At 36.8% G+C, this 12,598-nt stretch overlaps 1 protein-coding gene across 1 annotated transcript in view; it reads left to right on the forward strand.

Annotated features, from left to right (window-relative positions):
- Nucleotides 1-7,971, forward strand: part of PRRG4 (proline rich and Gla domain 4) — a 13,230-nt gene extending 5,259 nt beyond the window's left edge. The window contains exons 3-6 of the mRNA XM_019519526.1: nt 3,099-3,262; nt 4,496-4,544; nt 5,815-5,950; nt 7,219-7,971. Coding sequence (XP_019375071.1) covers nt 3,099-3,262; nt 4,496-4,544; nt 5,815-5,950; nt 7,219-7,447 — 578 coding nt within the window. The 3' untranslated portion in view covers nt 7,448-7,971. The remainder of the gene's footprint in view (nt 1-3,098; nt 3,263-4,495; nt 4,545-5,814; nt 5,951-7,218) is intronic.
- Nucleotides 7,972-12,598: the final 4,627 nt, after the last annotated feature.

A 12,598-nucleotide genomic window follows, 5' to 3' on the forward strand; every position in this document is an offset into this window, starting at 1 on the left:
CAGGAAAATGGAGGCAAATAAGTCGTTAAATAGGTTAGGCTCCTTAAATAGGTTTGACTGAACAAATAGGGGGAACTGTTTCAGCATTGCTCATCCTTATGTGGTTTTCCCCTTTTTTTGTGTGGATAAAGTCCGTTCTGTGTTGAAAATCTAAGTGACTGAATATTTTTAGAGTTGATAAACTGAATTTCTTAAAATTACTTAAGATAATGTATCTGCCATCCCTCCAAAGTGTTCAGGTATGGTATTAAAGGGAAACTGTAATTAATACATGAATTATACTGTAATCCCCTTGGAATTTTCAGCAACCAAAATATTTTGAGATTGCATGGCAAAATTCAACAGTAAGGACTAGGGGAAAAATTCCTGAGTGATGTGATAACCTATACAAACAAGCTATCTAACAAGAGCTAATTTGTGCATGAATAACTTTTATTCTGAGTCTCCTCTGTTTTTAGAAAGTGGATTTGGTTTGTAACAATGCTATTACTGCTTTTATTTAAACACATAAGTTACTTTTACATACTGAAGAGTTAATTTTATTAATTTTTCTAATCTCGCTTAGCAAAATAGTATCATAAAACACAGAGTTGAAATTAGATTTAAAATGTCAGTTGTACCACAGAAAGCCAAGTCAGACTAGCCTGTCAGATAAAAATGTTTTCTCCATAAAAAGTGATGGGAAAGGCAGGCTAAAACTTGAGCCCAGGAGATGCCTGGTTAGAAAATGCATTCCAGTTATTTTACATCTGCTATAATTTCACTAACTGTTCTGGAATTTCAGCACACAAGAGGAGTGAGTAAGCTTGCTTGGTGAGGCCTCTTTCCAGTTTCTCAAAATAGCAAAAAGGTTTAAAAGAAAGGGGGAGTAGATGATCAGAATCTAAAGAAATCTTGAAGACTACATCAGCATCAACCCCCTTATAAACTTATTCGAAAGTCTGAAAAATAATATGCTGCCCTCTTTCCCTGAGCAGATCTGGGATTACAAAAAGAGGAGTGCAGACTGAATATAAGATGACACACATTTGTCTCCAGTTAAGGAAAAACTAGAAGCTCAACTGAGTAATATATTAGGGGCCTACTACTACATTATTCAGTTTAAGATCAAAGCAAATCAAATATAACTTTATTGAAATGTTCAGTAATTAACCAGATTATATATTGGGTTTAAAAAACAGAAAAACTATGCAAAAATGATCAAAATAGTAAAAAGATATCATTTTATTAGTCCTGTAATCATTATTGTTAAATGCTCATCCCTTTATTCAGATTTGTAAAACAAAATTTAGTCTTCTTGAATGTCTTGACAGTGCCTCTAGTACTTCATTGTCAATCATTTCTATACCTGAGTTAAGGTTTTTAGCTAGAGCTAAAACAGTCTGCAGGGCTGTGAAACAGAGGAGATAGGTTATCCATTCTGCAATTTTGTTGCCCGTTAGCCATTTCTGGTAATCTAAGTAGTGGAACGTTAGGACCAGTTAAAGGAGAGAGGGTCTTAAACACCTATGGAATGAAGAGACATTAGCAGGAATCAGGTAGATTATATTGAGCCACAGAGTTGACTGACACCCTCGGTGCTACCTGAATAGAAGTGCCACTCCTCCCCTCCTTCCCCTGGCAAGCAGTTGGCTTTAAAGTTGGGGTAGAGAAGGAATCGAAAGGAAGTGCAACTGCACCACTGCAGCCCCCCTAGTCTGTCCCTGCCTCTCTATTATTTTCCTTTCCTAGTTATGATGGTTTAGGAACAAGGGTAAATTGAAGCTTTACCCAAAGTAGAATAAATGGGAACTGTATAGTGTGCTGATAGAAACTCTGTTCTAAAACAAAGACTGAAACAGTAATACCAGAATATGTGAAGAGTAAATTACTAAAAAGTACTAGAGAACACAACCATTAGTACAGAGAACACAACTTTTGCGAAGTGTAGGTGATGGGTCTAAGTCAGTCTGGATCTGCTTGGGTATCTGTTGCATGTGACAAAATGTTACAGGGTCTTTGGCATAAAGAAGAAGGCTTTCAGCTATCTTAAGAGTACTAATACCACACCTGTAGTGACATGCATAGCAGACAGCTAGCCCAAGCACCAAATTCTGCAAAGTTGCTATAGAAAGATCTAAAATGTACCTGTAAGGGGCAGAAAATATTTATATTGCTTTTTTTTTTTTTTATCTTGTATAGGCAGAAAGAGAACACTTCTGGTAGCAACAAAATTACTGCAGGAGGAGGCCTTAAAGCCTCCTGTTGAGTGAAATGAGACAGTCAAGAATGGAGTTAAATTCTTTTAGGATGTTACCAGGGCCCTTAGCAGATGTTAGTATAATTGTGCCATTGGGATCTGATGAATTTTGTGCTGAATCCCAAAAATCATGCAAACTGCCACATGAGATGTGCATGGCAGGATGCATTACTTTTTTGGGAATGGATGTAAAATTTCTTTAATTCCAATCACACAACTTCCAGCAGATGGGGTCCCCAGAGCTGACCCACACCCAATCCCCACAATCAGTTGATGGTTGGGATTGATCATGGGACAGCCCTAGAATCTGGGACGTAGCGACCCCATGGATAATTGACATCCAGTGGAGCAGCCCCGAGTACCAAAGCAGGACCCTCTACCCAATCCCAGTGGGGTATTGGGCAGCTGTATCCTAAACCTGGAGGATGCCCCCTGCCCAATCCTGATGAAAGGGTCCCTCTGTGCCAGCAAAACAAAGCAGGAAATGTGCCAGCATAGGTGAAGCCTATTGGCACTTTTAACCGCCTGGCTCTGCAGCCTCACACACAGAGCTGCAGAGCAAAGCTAACATGCCACATGTTCAAAATGAAGAGCCATACAAATAAGCCACAGGGATGTTCTGCATTTAATTGAACATCTTGTGGCTAGCTTTGCCATTTTTTTTATGGTGCCAAAAATTGCTTGAATATATAGTATGTTACAATGTGTCATGTGATTTAACAGGTTAATTATGCAATAAGGGTAAAGTCTGCTAGGGGCCTACGAATTCTAGAGTTCTTTAAAAATACTAGAATGAGTCTCTGCAAATTAACTCTTCTAAATTAACTTGATGATTTTATTTATTTATTTATTTTACTAGTATTCGCATCAGAAAAAGAAGCCAATTTGTTCCTGAAACGACATCTTCTAAGTAACAGATTTGATTTTGAAGTATTTACCCCTGGTGATGTAGAAAGAGAATGCTTTGAAGAACTGTGCAATTATGAGGAAGCAAGAGAATTTTTTGTAGATCCTGATAAAACGGTAATTGTTTCTGTTTTGTTTAATATATTGGGTGGCTATCAGTAGATGACAGTTTTATTTAAAACTGTTGCAGCCGTTCACAAGAGATTCAGAAAAGGAGATTGTCTGGATTATTTATTTTGCAGTAAATCCATAGGCCCTAATTGGGCTCTCTTGCACTAGGTATGCAGTAAAGACCTTTGGATACATGGTATATGCCACATGAAACTTACTATCAGAGAGTCCAATTCTGCAAATACTTACAAACAGAACTTTAAACAGAGCCACAGAATATCTTCAGAATGATCTAAGAGGGAAGAAATACAGTCAAATGCATACTACTTTATGTGCTTTTTTAAACTGCCAACTATCCCCATGTCCTAATTGTTGATTGCCGTGACATGAAAAAAATACCTTGAAGAGGGTAGCGATTATGTTGCAGGTTCGTGAATGGTGAGTTTTATGTACAAGATAATGCTTTCATGAATAAAATAAACCTATGGCATGGGGGCGAAAAGATGCAAGAAGCCTTCTAACTCTTCCCCTGTTCTGCCTTAATCACTCAGTTGAGGGGTCAGATTCAGTCATTTGGAGAACTGTAGCTACTGCAATTTGAGCTGCCTCTGGTGCTCACCCCTCATGCAGTGCACTCGCTTCTCTCACTCTTCCATCCTGGTGTTACCACAGGAGTTTACATTACCTGGAATTTCCTAAAGAATTTGACATGACTGTTTTAATCTGGATGTTAAGTTAGTAACACTCTGGACTTATAACTTAATGTATAACTAAAGGAAGGCATGCACTGTATAAGGTTATTTTCTTATGTGCATCCTATAATTTAGTGGAACTCGTTACTGCAGGGGATTATTGAGACAAAAAGCTTTGTAGGTTAATTAGGATAAATGATTATAAGCACCATTTATTTCTTAGTATGGGATGTAAATTATCTACTAACTGGGATCAGGAAAAAATTTTCCTTTTAGTATTTCACAGTTGGATGTGTCCTTTGTTTGTCTTTTTGCTATATTAATAGGTGGCATTTGCCTTTGGGCTGTAAGCTTGCTCCAGTATGACTGTTTTATTAACTGAAACTTCAGGGGGGTTTACAGGTACAAATCCTATTGAGTCTAGTGGGAGTTGTTCCTATTTGTATCATTATTTCTTGCCTTGGTGTTTTGTTTTAATGTTGTTAATATCTTAACGGTTAAGAATTTGCATATAACCTATATCTTTCAAAAATACTTATTTTTATAGATGGCGTTTTGGAAAGAATATTCAAAAAAGGATCCCAGTACAACAATCAGTAAGTGATCATCTACATAACTCCTTTTTTGTTGCAATTAATGTGGTTTTTCTACTGTAACCCCTTTTTTTTAGATATTCTGGTCGTTATGTCCAGACACTTGATCTTTACGCATGCAGCTGGCAGCATTTATAGCGAGGCTTATTCCTGGCTTATTGTCTTTATATATCTTGTAAATTACAAAATAGGTCTACTGCAGGTCTAATACACTTGGGTGAGGTTCAGACAGTTGAAGACTTTGACCTTTAAAATATGTATAAAATAAAGCCCTTACTCGCCACATGCACTCTTTCCCCTCCCAAAAAAATATTTTCTAAAACTGGGGTGCATGTCTTCTGCCAAAAAGGAAAAAAAAAGATTTCTGTGCTAGAATATAGGCATGGGAATGCTAGAATGGCTGTCAGAGCTTGGGTCTGTGCTAGGCTCATGGTCAGCCATCTGCAAGAGAGGCAGAGTCTACTCCTCAGTGTCACTTATCCTCTGGCTCAGCAGCCAAAAGCTGCTGCAGCTTCAGCAACAGCTGTCAGAAGGTTAAACACTCCTAGCTGTGGAGCTGCAGTGTAAGGGTGAGTGACACTGAGGAGTGACCAACATTTAGCTGCGGTGAGCCTTACTGTGCTTTGGCCAGTAAGGTTCTTGAAAAATCATTTTTCTTCATTCTGTCCCAGAACAAAGTGTATTTTGGGATGTGTGGTATGTAAGTAAATACAGCATCAGCTGACACTCACTAGTGCATTATTTGGCTCCCAGCTAAATACAAAGTTTAGCACATTTGAGACCTGTTCTTGGTTGACCCTTAGAACATGGATTATTATGCATTTTTTTTGCCTTATTGTACAGCATGTAAACGCTTCAACTGCAGTTTTCCTGCCTGTTTCTGTTTTCATTTTGTATTAAAAATTGGATTGGGGCCCAGCATGCCATGTGGTGTACAAACAAAATGAAAGTCAGCATCCTCCCTTGAATTTCTAACCATCTAATCAAAGATAAGTGTGTGAAACAACATTTGGAAAAAATAGGAAGGAGGACATCTAAATAATATACATATAAAAAAAACCTGTGGAAAGAAGAATAATGTTTGCTATGTTGGGTTTGGCATTTGATAATGTCTCTGAGTAGTACTAAACTGATGCAATAGCTTCACCCAGCAGACAAGACTTACAGAAAGGAACTACCATAACTAATCTTACTGTGTTGTGACTATCAACAAAACTGATTAATTCTAGGGGATTAGTTGACTGAAATTTAATATGTTTTATTTCTGTTTCAGATGGTGAGGGATTACAGAAGATTGATGTTACTGGACTTCTGATTGGCCTAGTTGCTGCTGGAGTGCTGGTGGTTTTAGCTGGATTACTACTTTACTATTTTTTCAAAAGTAGATGCAAATCAAGGCAACCACCAGGGTAAGGATTTGAAAATATTCCTCTTTATTCCCAGAGGAAAACTTTTAACTATTTTAGGATTTGAATTTGATGGTCAGTCTGTACTGGCCTGACTCCAGTCTCCCTGGAGTCAGTTTTACTATTGACTTCAGTGATGGATAAGTTTAGTTCAATGCTTAAATGCTTTAGAAAATACCACCCTGGTATAAGGCTGTAGAGTTGACCTAATCTCATACATCAGAAAAGACACAAAAAGACAGTCTTTTTATTCTTGAACAAAGATATATCACCCATGTTTCACAGAGCGCTAAAATATCCCATAACCATGGTTCTAAAAGATCGCATAAATTTTGCATGCATGCCAATAAGCAAAACATTAAATTTGAGTTGGTCAGAATTAACTATATACATGATCTTCATTTAATGTCTTTCTTTAAAAATATCTTTTAAGTTCTTATAAACAGCACAAAGGGATCACTTAATTTCTACTTCTGATATGCAGACTATAGTGGGTACAGAAATATCCCGTAAATCTAGCTTTCAAGATTAAAAAATCTGCACTGAATTTGGTTCATTTGTAAAATTTCAAATTCTCATACACATCTTTCAACTGAAGAAAGTCAGTTGAACTATGTATAGGAAGTTTAGACTTAATTTTCATGAGAATCAAGGAAAGAAACTAGCATTAATACTTTCTCTGAAATGTTTAATACAAAAGGGAAGGAAAGAGCATACATATTACATAGCAGTAATCAGTTTCATTACTTATAGTAACAATTCTTTGCAAGTTGCATCCAAACAATATTTTTATATTATGTAACTGTCCCTTGCCCTTAAGGGACCTCTTCTCCAGATGAAAGAAGGAAATCCTGTTCAATTCCCATAAATATTGATGCCCTATACTACTTAGACATGTAAAATCCCATTATCCCCAAAATGCAGAGCTGTACAAGGCCATGAAAATGCAGCCTACCTTAGCTGGGACCAGGAACCAGACTGTGTGTATCATACTATCCATCCAAAATAGACAAGGATTGGTGAGCAATTGGATAGCTGTCCAGCTATCACAGTAAAGTAGCAACAGTTTTGTGTTTTGTTTTGGTTTTTTGTTTTTTTTTCTTTTTGTTGGAGGATTCTACCCAACACCTAACTGTGTTTCCCAGCCTGCGCTATAGAAAGAAAATTTGGCCCAGCCTGTTTAATGTAAAAAGGAAAACTTGTAATCTTATATGAGAGAGCTACATGAGCCTCTTCTCCCACTGTATTATAATACTGTTGACTTTGTTTAGATATTCCAACTATGTAAGAAGTAGAAGACGCCATTCATCTATCATCTTCAGAAGACATGAAGAAGTATCTTTAAATCCACTTCCTCCAAGAACAGATGAATCAGGACTTCCAACTTATGAACAAGCAGTGGCAGTTGATGGAAGATGTGATGTTTCACCACCACCATACCCAGGGCCTGCAAAAGGGTTTAGGGTGTTTAAGAAGTCCATGTCACTTCCTGCTTCCTAAGCACAAACCTGCTTCCTTTCTTCCTTGGAAGATGATGATATATATTTGACAAAATGCAATACCTTGCACACTGCTGAACAGTTCACAAAAATGTGAAAGCTTGCTGATCCTCGGCATAGGACTGAGTGAAACTACCATGCAGACAAAGAAGCTATTGTTTTGGAAATAGTTTGTTTCATGATGAAGATTACTTGTTTGTACATGGTTTTGGTGCTAGGAACTGAATTTTGTATAAAGATACAAATTTTATATTGGCCACTTGCATTTAGGGCCAAGCCACTAAATTAGTGATATGCCATTAACAGTTTTGTTTTGTTTGTTTGTTTCTTTAGAAGGAAAAATATTTTAAATGTTGAAAATGGTCTTTTAGAGAGACAAACAGCTTACTTTCTGGCTGCTCAAATGTTATACCTCTGTGAATATAATAAGTATGCAGTAGAAAGTGGATTCTTAGTTCTTGGTTTGGAGGTAGGGTTAGCATTTAGTTTTGAAAAAAAATGTTTTTATTAAACTTTTTAGAACTTACTGCTGTTGCCACTGAAGGACATGTCTACACTGTCTTTGTGCTGCACCCAGGAATGTCATGAACATTCCCATTCACTTGCTCCTTGTCTACAAGTGCCAAATCAGAACTGAAGTAATATGCCTGCTGCAGAGTAGCACTGAATATATGTTTGTAAGCATGCTCAACAGAGCTGAAGACTAGTGCTAAGCATGTACCAGGCACTGGTTTTGGGTACCTATATTGCTGTGTGTGTGTGTCCACGTGGAGTGGAAGTGAGTGGACAAAGTGTGCTTCATGATGGTGGCTGCCAGATGTGGCATGGAAACACTGCAATGATGCCTTTACTTTCTACTGACTCTTTTTTTTTGGTCATTATTATTTTATTTTTGGATCACAAGAGTCTGTGATTAGCAAGACGCAAGGTATTTTCTCCTTAAAGAACTTTTACCCTCATTTTTTACTACTGCTTATATTCCCCTCAGGTGTACCACCTGTTTATTGCTTGGCACTAGGCAAATCAATTCCGTGCCTCTTTCTTCAATTCTTAGATATTCCTTAGATTACTCACAAAACAGCCCATAGCAGATTGCTAGTAAACTTGTCACTGGTTGACCTTAAAATGAACGTAATTTTTTCAAAGTAGTGTCTGGAATGCTACACAGCTTCTATTGGTGACCTTAGTTTTGCACTAACCCTTCAGGAAAATGAAATCTTTGGATGATAGAACATGAGTTCAAAAGTTCCTCAATCATATTCACACAGAGAACTAATATTGGCCTTTAGTGTGACAGCAGCAAACAAAAATTTAACGTGGAACATCTGAAATGAATGCTAAGATTTTGTATTCGGTTACTATCTTAACTGAAAAGTAGAATATTTATTATTAACTTCATTTTAATTGACAAAAATTGTGAATAAAATCAGTTGAGAAAATAGAAAATGTGATACAGAGTCATTACATGATTTTTATATCTAAATCACTTTTTGTTTGTTTTAAGGAGAGTTGTGATATTTGGGAAATACAGGGTGCTAAGGAAGTTACATAAGGTCAGATTTTGCCACTGGATGCATGTATGAAGAATTAGACTCATGGAGAACTATTTTCTTGTTACTGAAACTCAAGACTGAGTCTAATATTGCCTTCCAACAAGTTGCTTAACCTTTCTGTACCTTACTTTTCTGTCTGTAATACAGGCATCTTACTGACCTCACAGGGGTTTTGGGAGGGTTATTTAATTTTTGTTATCACTTGTATTTATAAAGTGTTTTAAGATTCTTGGATGAAAATTGTTTATATATACTTTATTATGATTAATTAATAAGATCATTAACTGTTAATTAATTTATAAGGGCTGAAATGGGCTAGATTCAAAGTGGGGTTCCAAAGTATCGCAAGGACTACATGTCAGCTTGAGTGATACTACAGCAGGCAATATCTGAAATGCAGGCCAGATGAGTAACGTGGTGCTCCATGCAGGCTAGATAGATATGGAGCATGAAGCTGCGTCATCTGGCCTACTGGGCTGGAAATTTGCTGGTGGGGTGAGTGGCAGCAATGTTAATTGCCGTAGCTCCTGGAGCCATGACAACTGCTGTTCATCTTGCCATCAAATCTCTAGCCTGTGGGCAGCCTTGAAGGCCAAGTGACATGGCTCTGTGCTCTACAGGCCGCCCACAGGGATGGAAATTTAGCAATGGGATGAGTGGTGGCAGCAGAGCTGGGGCAATTAACACTACCACTGTTTGCTCCACTGCCAGATTTCTGGTCCTTTGGCTGCTTGAGTCATATCTAGCCTATGAGCTGAATCTTTGACACTCCTGGTCTAAAAACTTAACTGGTTTCTAGCCTCTTAATAATTATAGAAGTACTTGAGCACTGAATTGCCTTCTCATAAGGGAGGGATTTGCTCTTCATTTCATTACCTTCTCCTCATAATGAAAGGCACATTTGTTCTCTAGGCTTTTTCTGAGCAGATGAGAAATTGGATGGGATTTCAGTGCACCTTGGGGGAGTTTTGAAGTTTTTAATGTTAGAATTGTCATTTGCAGTGATTTTTTTTTTTTTTTTCTTTTTTGGCATGTGCATTTTTAAATGAAAATAAAACTTTATAAATACAGTAAAAGCTGGGTTAACTGGCATTTTACTAACCAGAGTACTCTTTTAACTGGAATTTCCAATATTCCCCCAATACAAATCCTCACTTTACCGACTAGACTCAGCCAAGATTCCATCTGGCATGCGCACACACATTAAGTATTTGCACTACAAGTATTGCACTGTCTTCCATATATATAACTCTCAGATAACCAGAATGTTTAGATAACTGGTGCACCCTCCCCCCTTACCCCACTCATGCCAGATAGCAAAGCTTTTACTGTGTATTAAATAGTTCCCTGCACATTCACAGTTTGATCTTTAATCCACAAATTAACTGCAGTTCATTTCATATAGTGAAGATGAAAATAATAGGTGCCTATACACCTGCAGACTTGATTAACTGAGTTTGCTGAAGCGTGGTAATTATCATGCTCCAGAAGACTCTAGTGTTCTATGTATCGGCATTCCCATGCTGAAAAATGGCAGCAGGAGCACTTTAATTCATTCAAGCTTTAGTTAAAATACCCCGCCACCGTTTTTCAGCACGGGGACACTGATGCATGTGATGCTATGGGTGCTTTAAATAGAGGAGCTATGGGAGATGCTCTAATTAAAGCACCACCCTCTTTGCCCCGCCCAACACTCCCAGAGCATGTGTATAAATGCCCAATGTTTACATGCCAAGAATATTGTACAGCTTTGGAGTATGATAGCTACCTGTCTATAAGTCTATGCTATTTACACCACTTGTATGCCAACTAATAGATGTCCATCCACTTCTGCTGGGCAGTGCTTCTAGCCTCAATACAAGTGCCTTTGCAAATCTGGGGTTTGTTGATTAATTTAAAAAAAAAGTGCATAGATCACAGGAAGCTGTGATTTGAAAGTGAAAAGCTCTCAGAAAGGATGATGAACCTTCATCTAAGTTCATCATGAATTCAGAGTGCCCCAAACATTTTTTGCAGGAGAGAAAAGGAGAGATCAAAGGTTTGTATACTACTTGGATGCATTTTCAAAGGCTGACCACCCTGCTGTAGTACTGCTCAATATGAAGCCACTTTTGATGCACGATGAGTGAAAAGTAGTGCTGCTCTTGGGTCATGTGTTTCACTATTACTAGAAAACAATATTAGAAAAGAAAGTACCTTTTAAAAGTGTTAAGGTCAAAGGTCTGCAATGGTGATGCAGTGACTTGTTAAATACAGGACATCTGGAAAGCTTTTCAAAGCTGTATTTCTTTAAAGTTATTTTTAAAAGATGAATTTTAAACAGATTATTCATTTAGAATATTACTCAACATTATTCAGCTTTGAGGATTGTAAGTAGCAGCTTGTGGAAATGTACAGTATATGCATTTAAAGGATCTGCATTCATGTGGATGATAAAATCTGAAGAGACTCAAGCTAATCACTGGATATCAACTGATGATTAGTTTTTCACTTGTAATATTACAGTTTTGAAACTACAAAATAAAATAAATAATTTTCATTATAAATATATCCATGGCTTCTATTAGCGGTTCAGAGAGAATTTTCCTTAGCTGGATTTTTTTTTTTTCAATTTCTCTATTTAATTGCTTCATAACCCAAAAGCATTATTGCCTTTTTTTTTTCTTTTCCCTTTTGGATGTTTTGATCAAAGATATAATTAATTTGATCAGAACTGCTAAGCAGGGAAAGCAAATAGAACAGGTACGTTATAGACTCGATGATCTGCTCAGGTCCCTTCCAACCCTAGAAACTATGAAACTACAGTAGCTTATGAATTCAGAACTGTTGTCACGCCTGTAATGTTAACTGCTCTTTGGAATACTTATGCTGTTTATACAGTTAATATTAAGAGTGTGATAGAGAACATACTTATGTCCCTGTGGATTTTGGTGGGGTGAGGAATGATATAGTTGAATGTCAATATTTTTTTGCTAAATATTTATATGTAATTATATTTCTAACTATAGCATTACTAAACAGCTTTACAACATATACATTTAATGTGTGTTTAACAATATATATGTATAAATAAACATTTAGTAAAAATTACTGATATTTAACAATGCAATTTCTCAACCCACCAAAAATCTAGAGACATAAATTTCCTTTCCAGCTCACTCTTAAAATTAAATGTATGATCAACATACATATTAAATATCAGTGTTCTTTCTTTTCAAACACTGTGAAGGATGATCAATAGTTTTTAGAAGTTAATATGAAGAAAGATGTTATATTGGCAGCTGTAAACTGAAGTCTCCCTTTCCTATGAAATAATGTTTATATATTTCTTTTGAGTGTTCCCAAAAGATTATTATTAATGGATAATGTTATTTATTTCCTGTACCTATTGCTTTGAATTATTTCCCCGGCATTTCCTTTCAATTGTTAGGGTTTGAATGTACAGCTCCAAAATCCCTATCTGACAGTCTGACTTGGCAATATCTCCTATTAGCAGAACAAATAACTTGGTCAAGATTTCTCAGTTTGTTTAGGCGTATATCCTTATTGCTTGGGTAAAACAATACTCCCTCCATTTTTGTAAAATATTTTCAACTCGT

This window comes from Gavialis gangeticus, unplaced genomic scaffold (genome assembly GCF_001723915.1).
Source record: "Gavialis gangeticus isolate Ggan-Ray unplaced genomic scaffold, GavGan_comp1, whole genome shotgun sequence".
Classification (NCBI taxonomy): domain Eukaryota; kingdom Metazoa; phylum Chordata; order Crocodylia; family Gavialidae; genus Gavialis; species Gavialis gangeticus.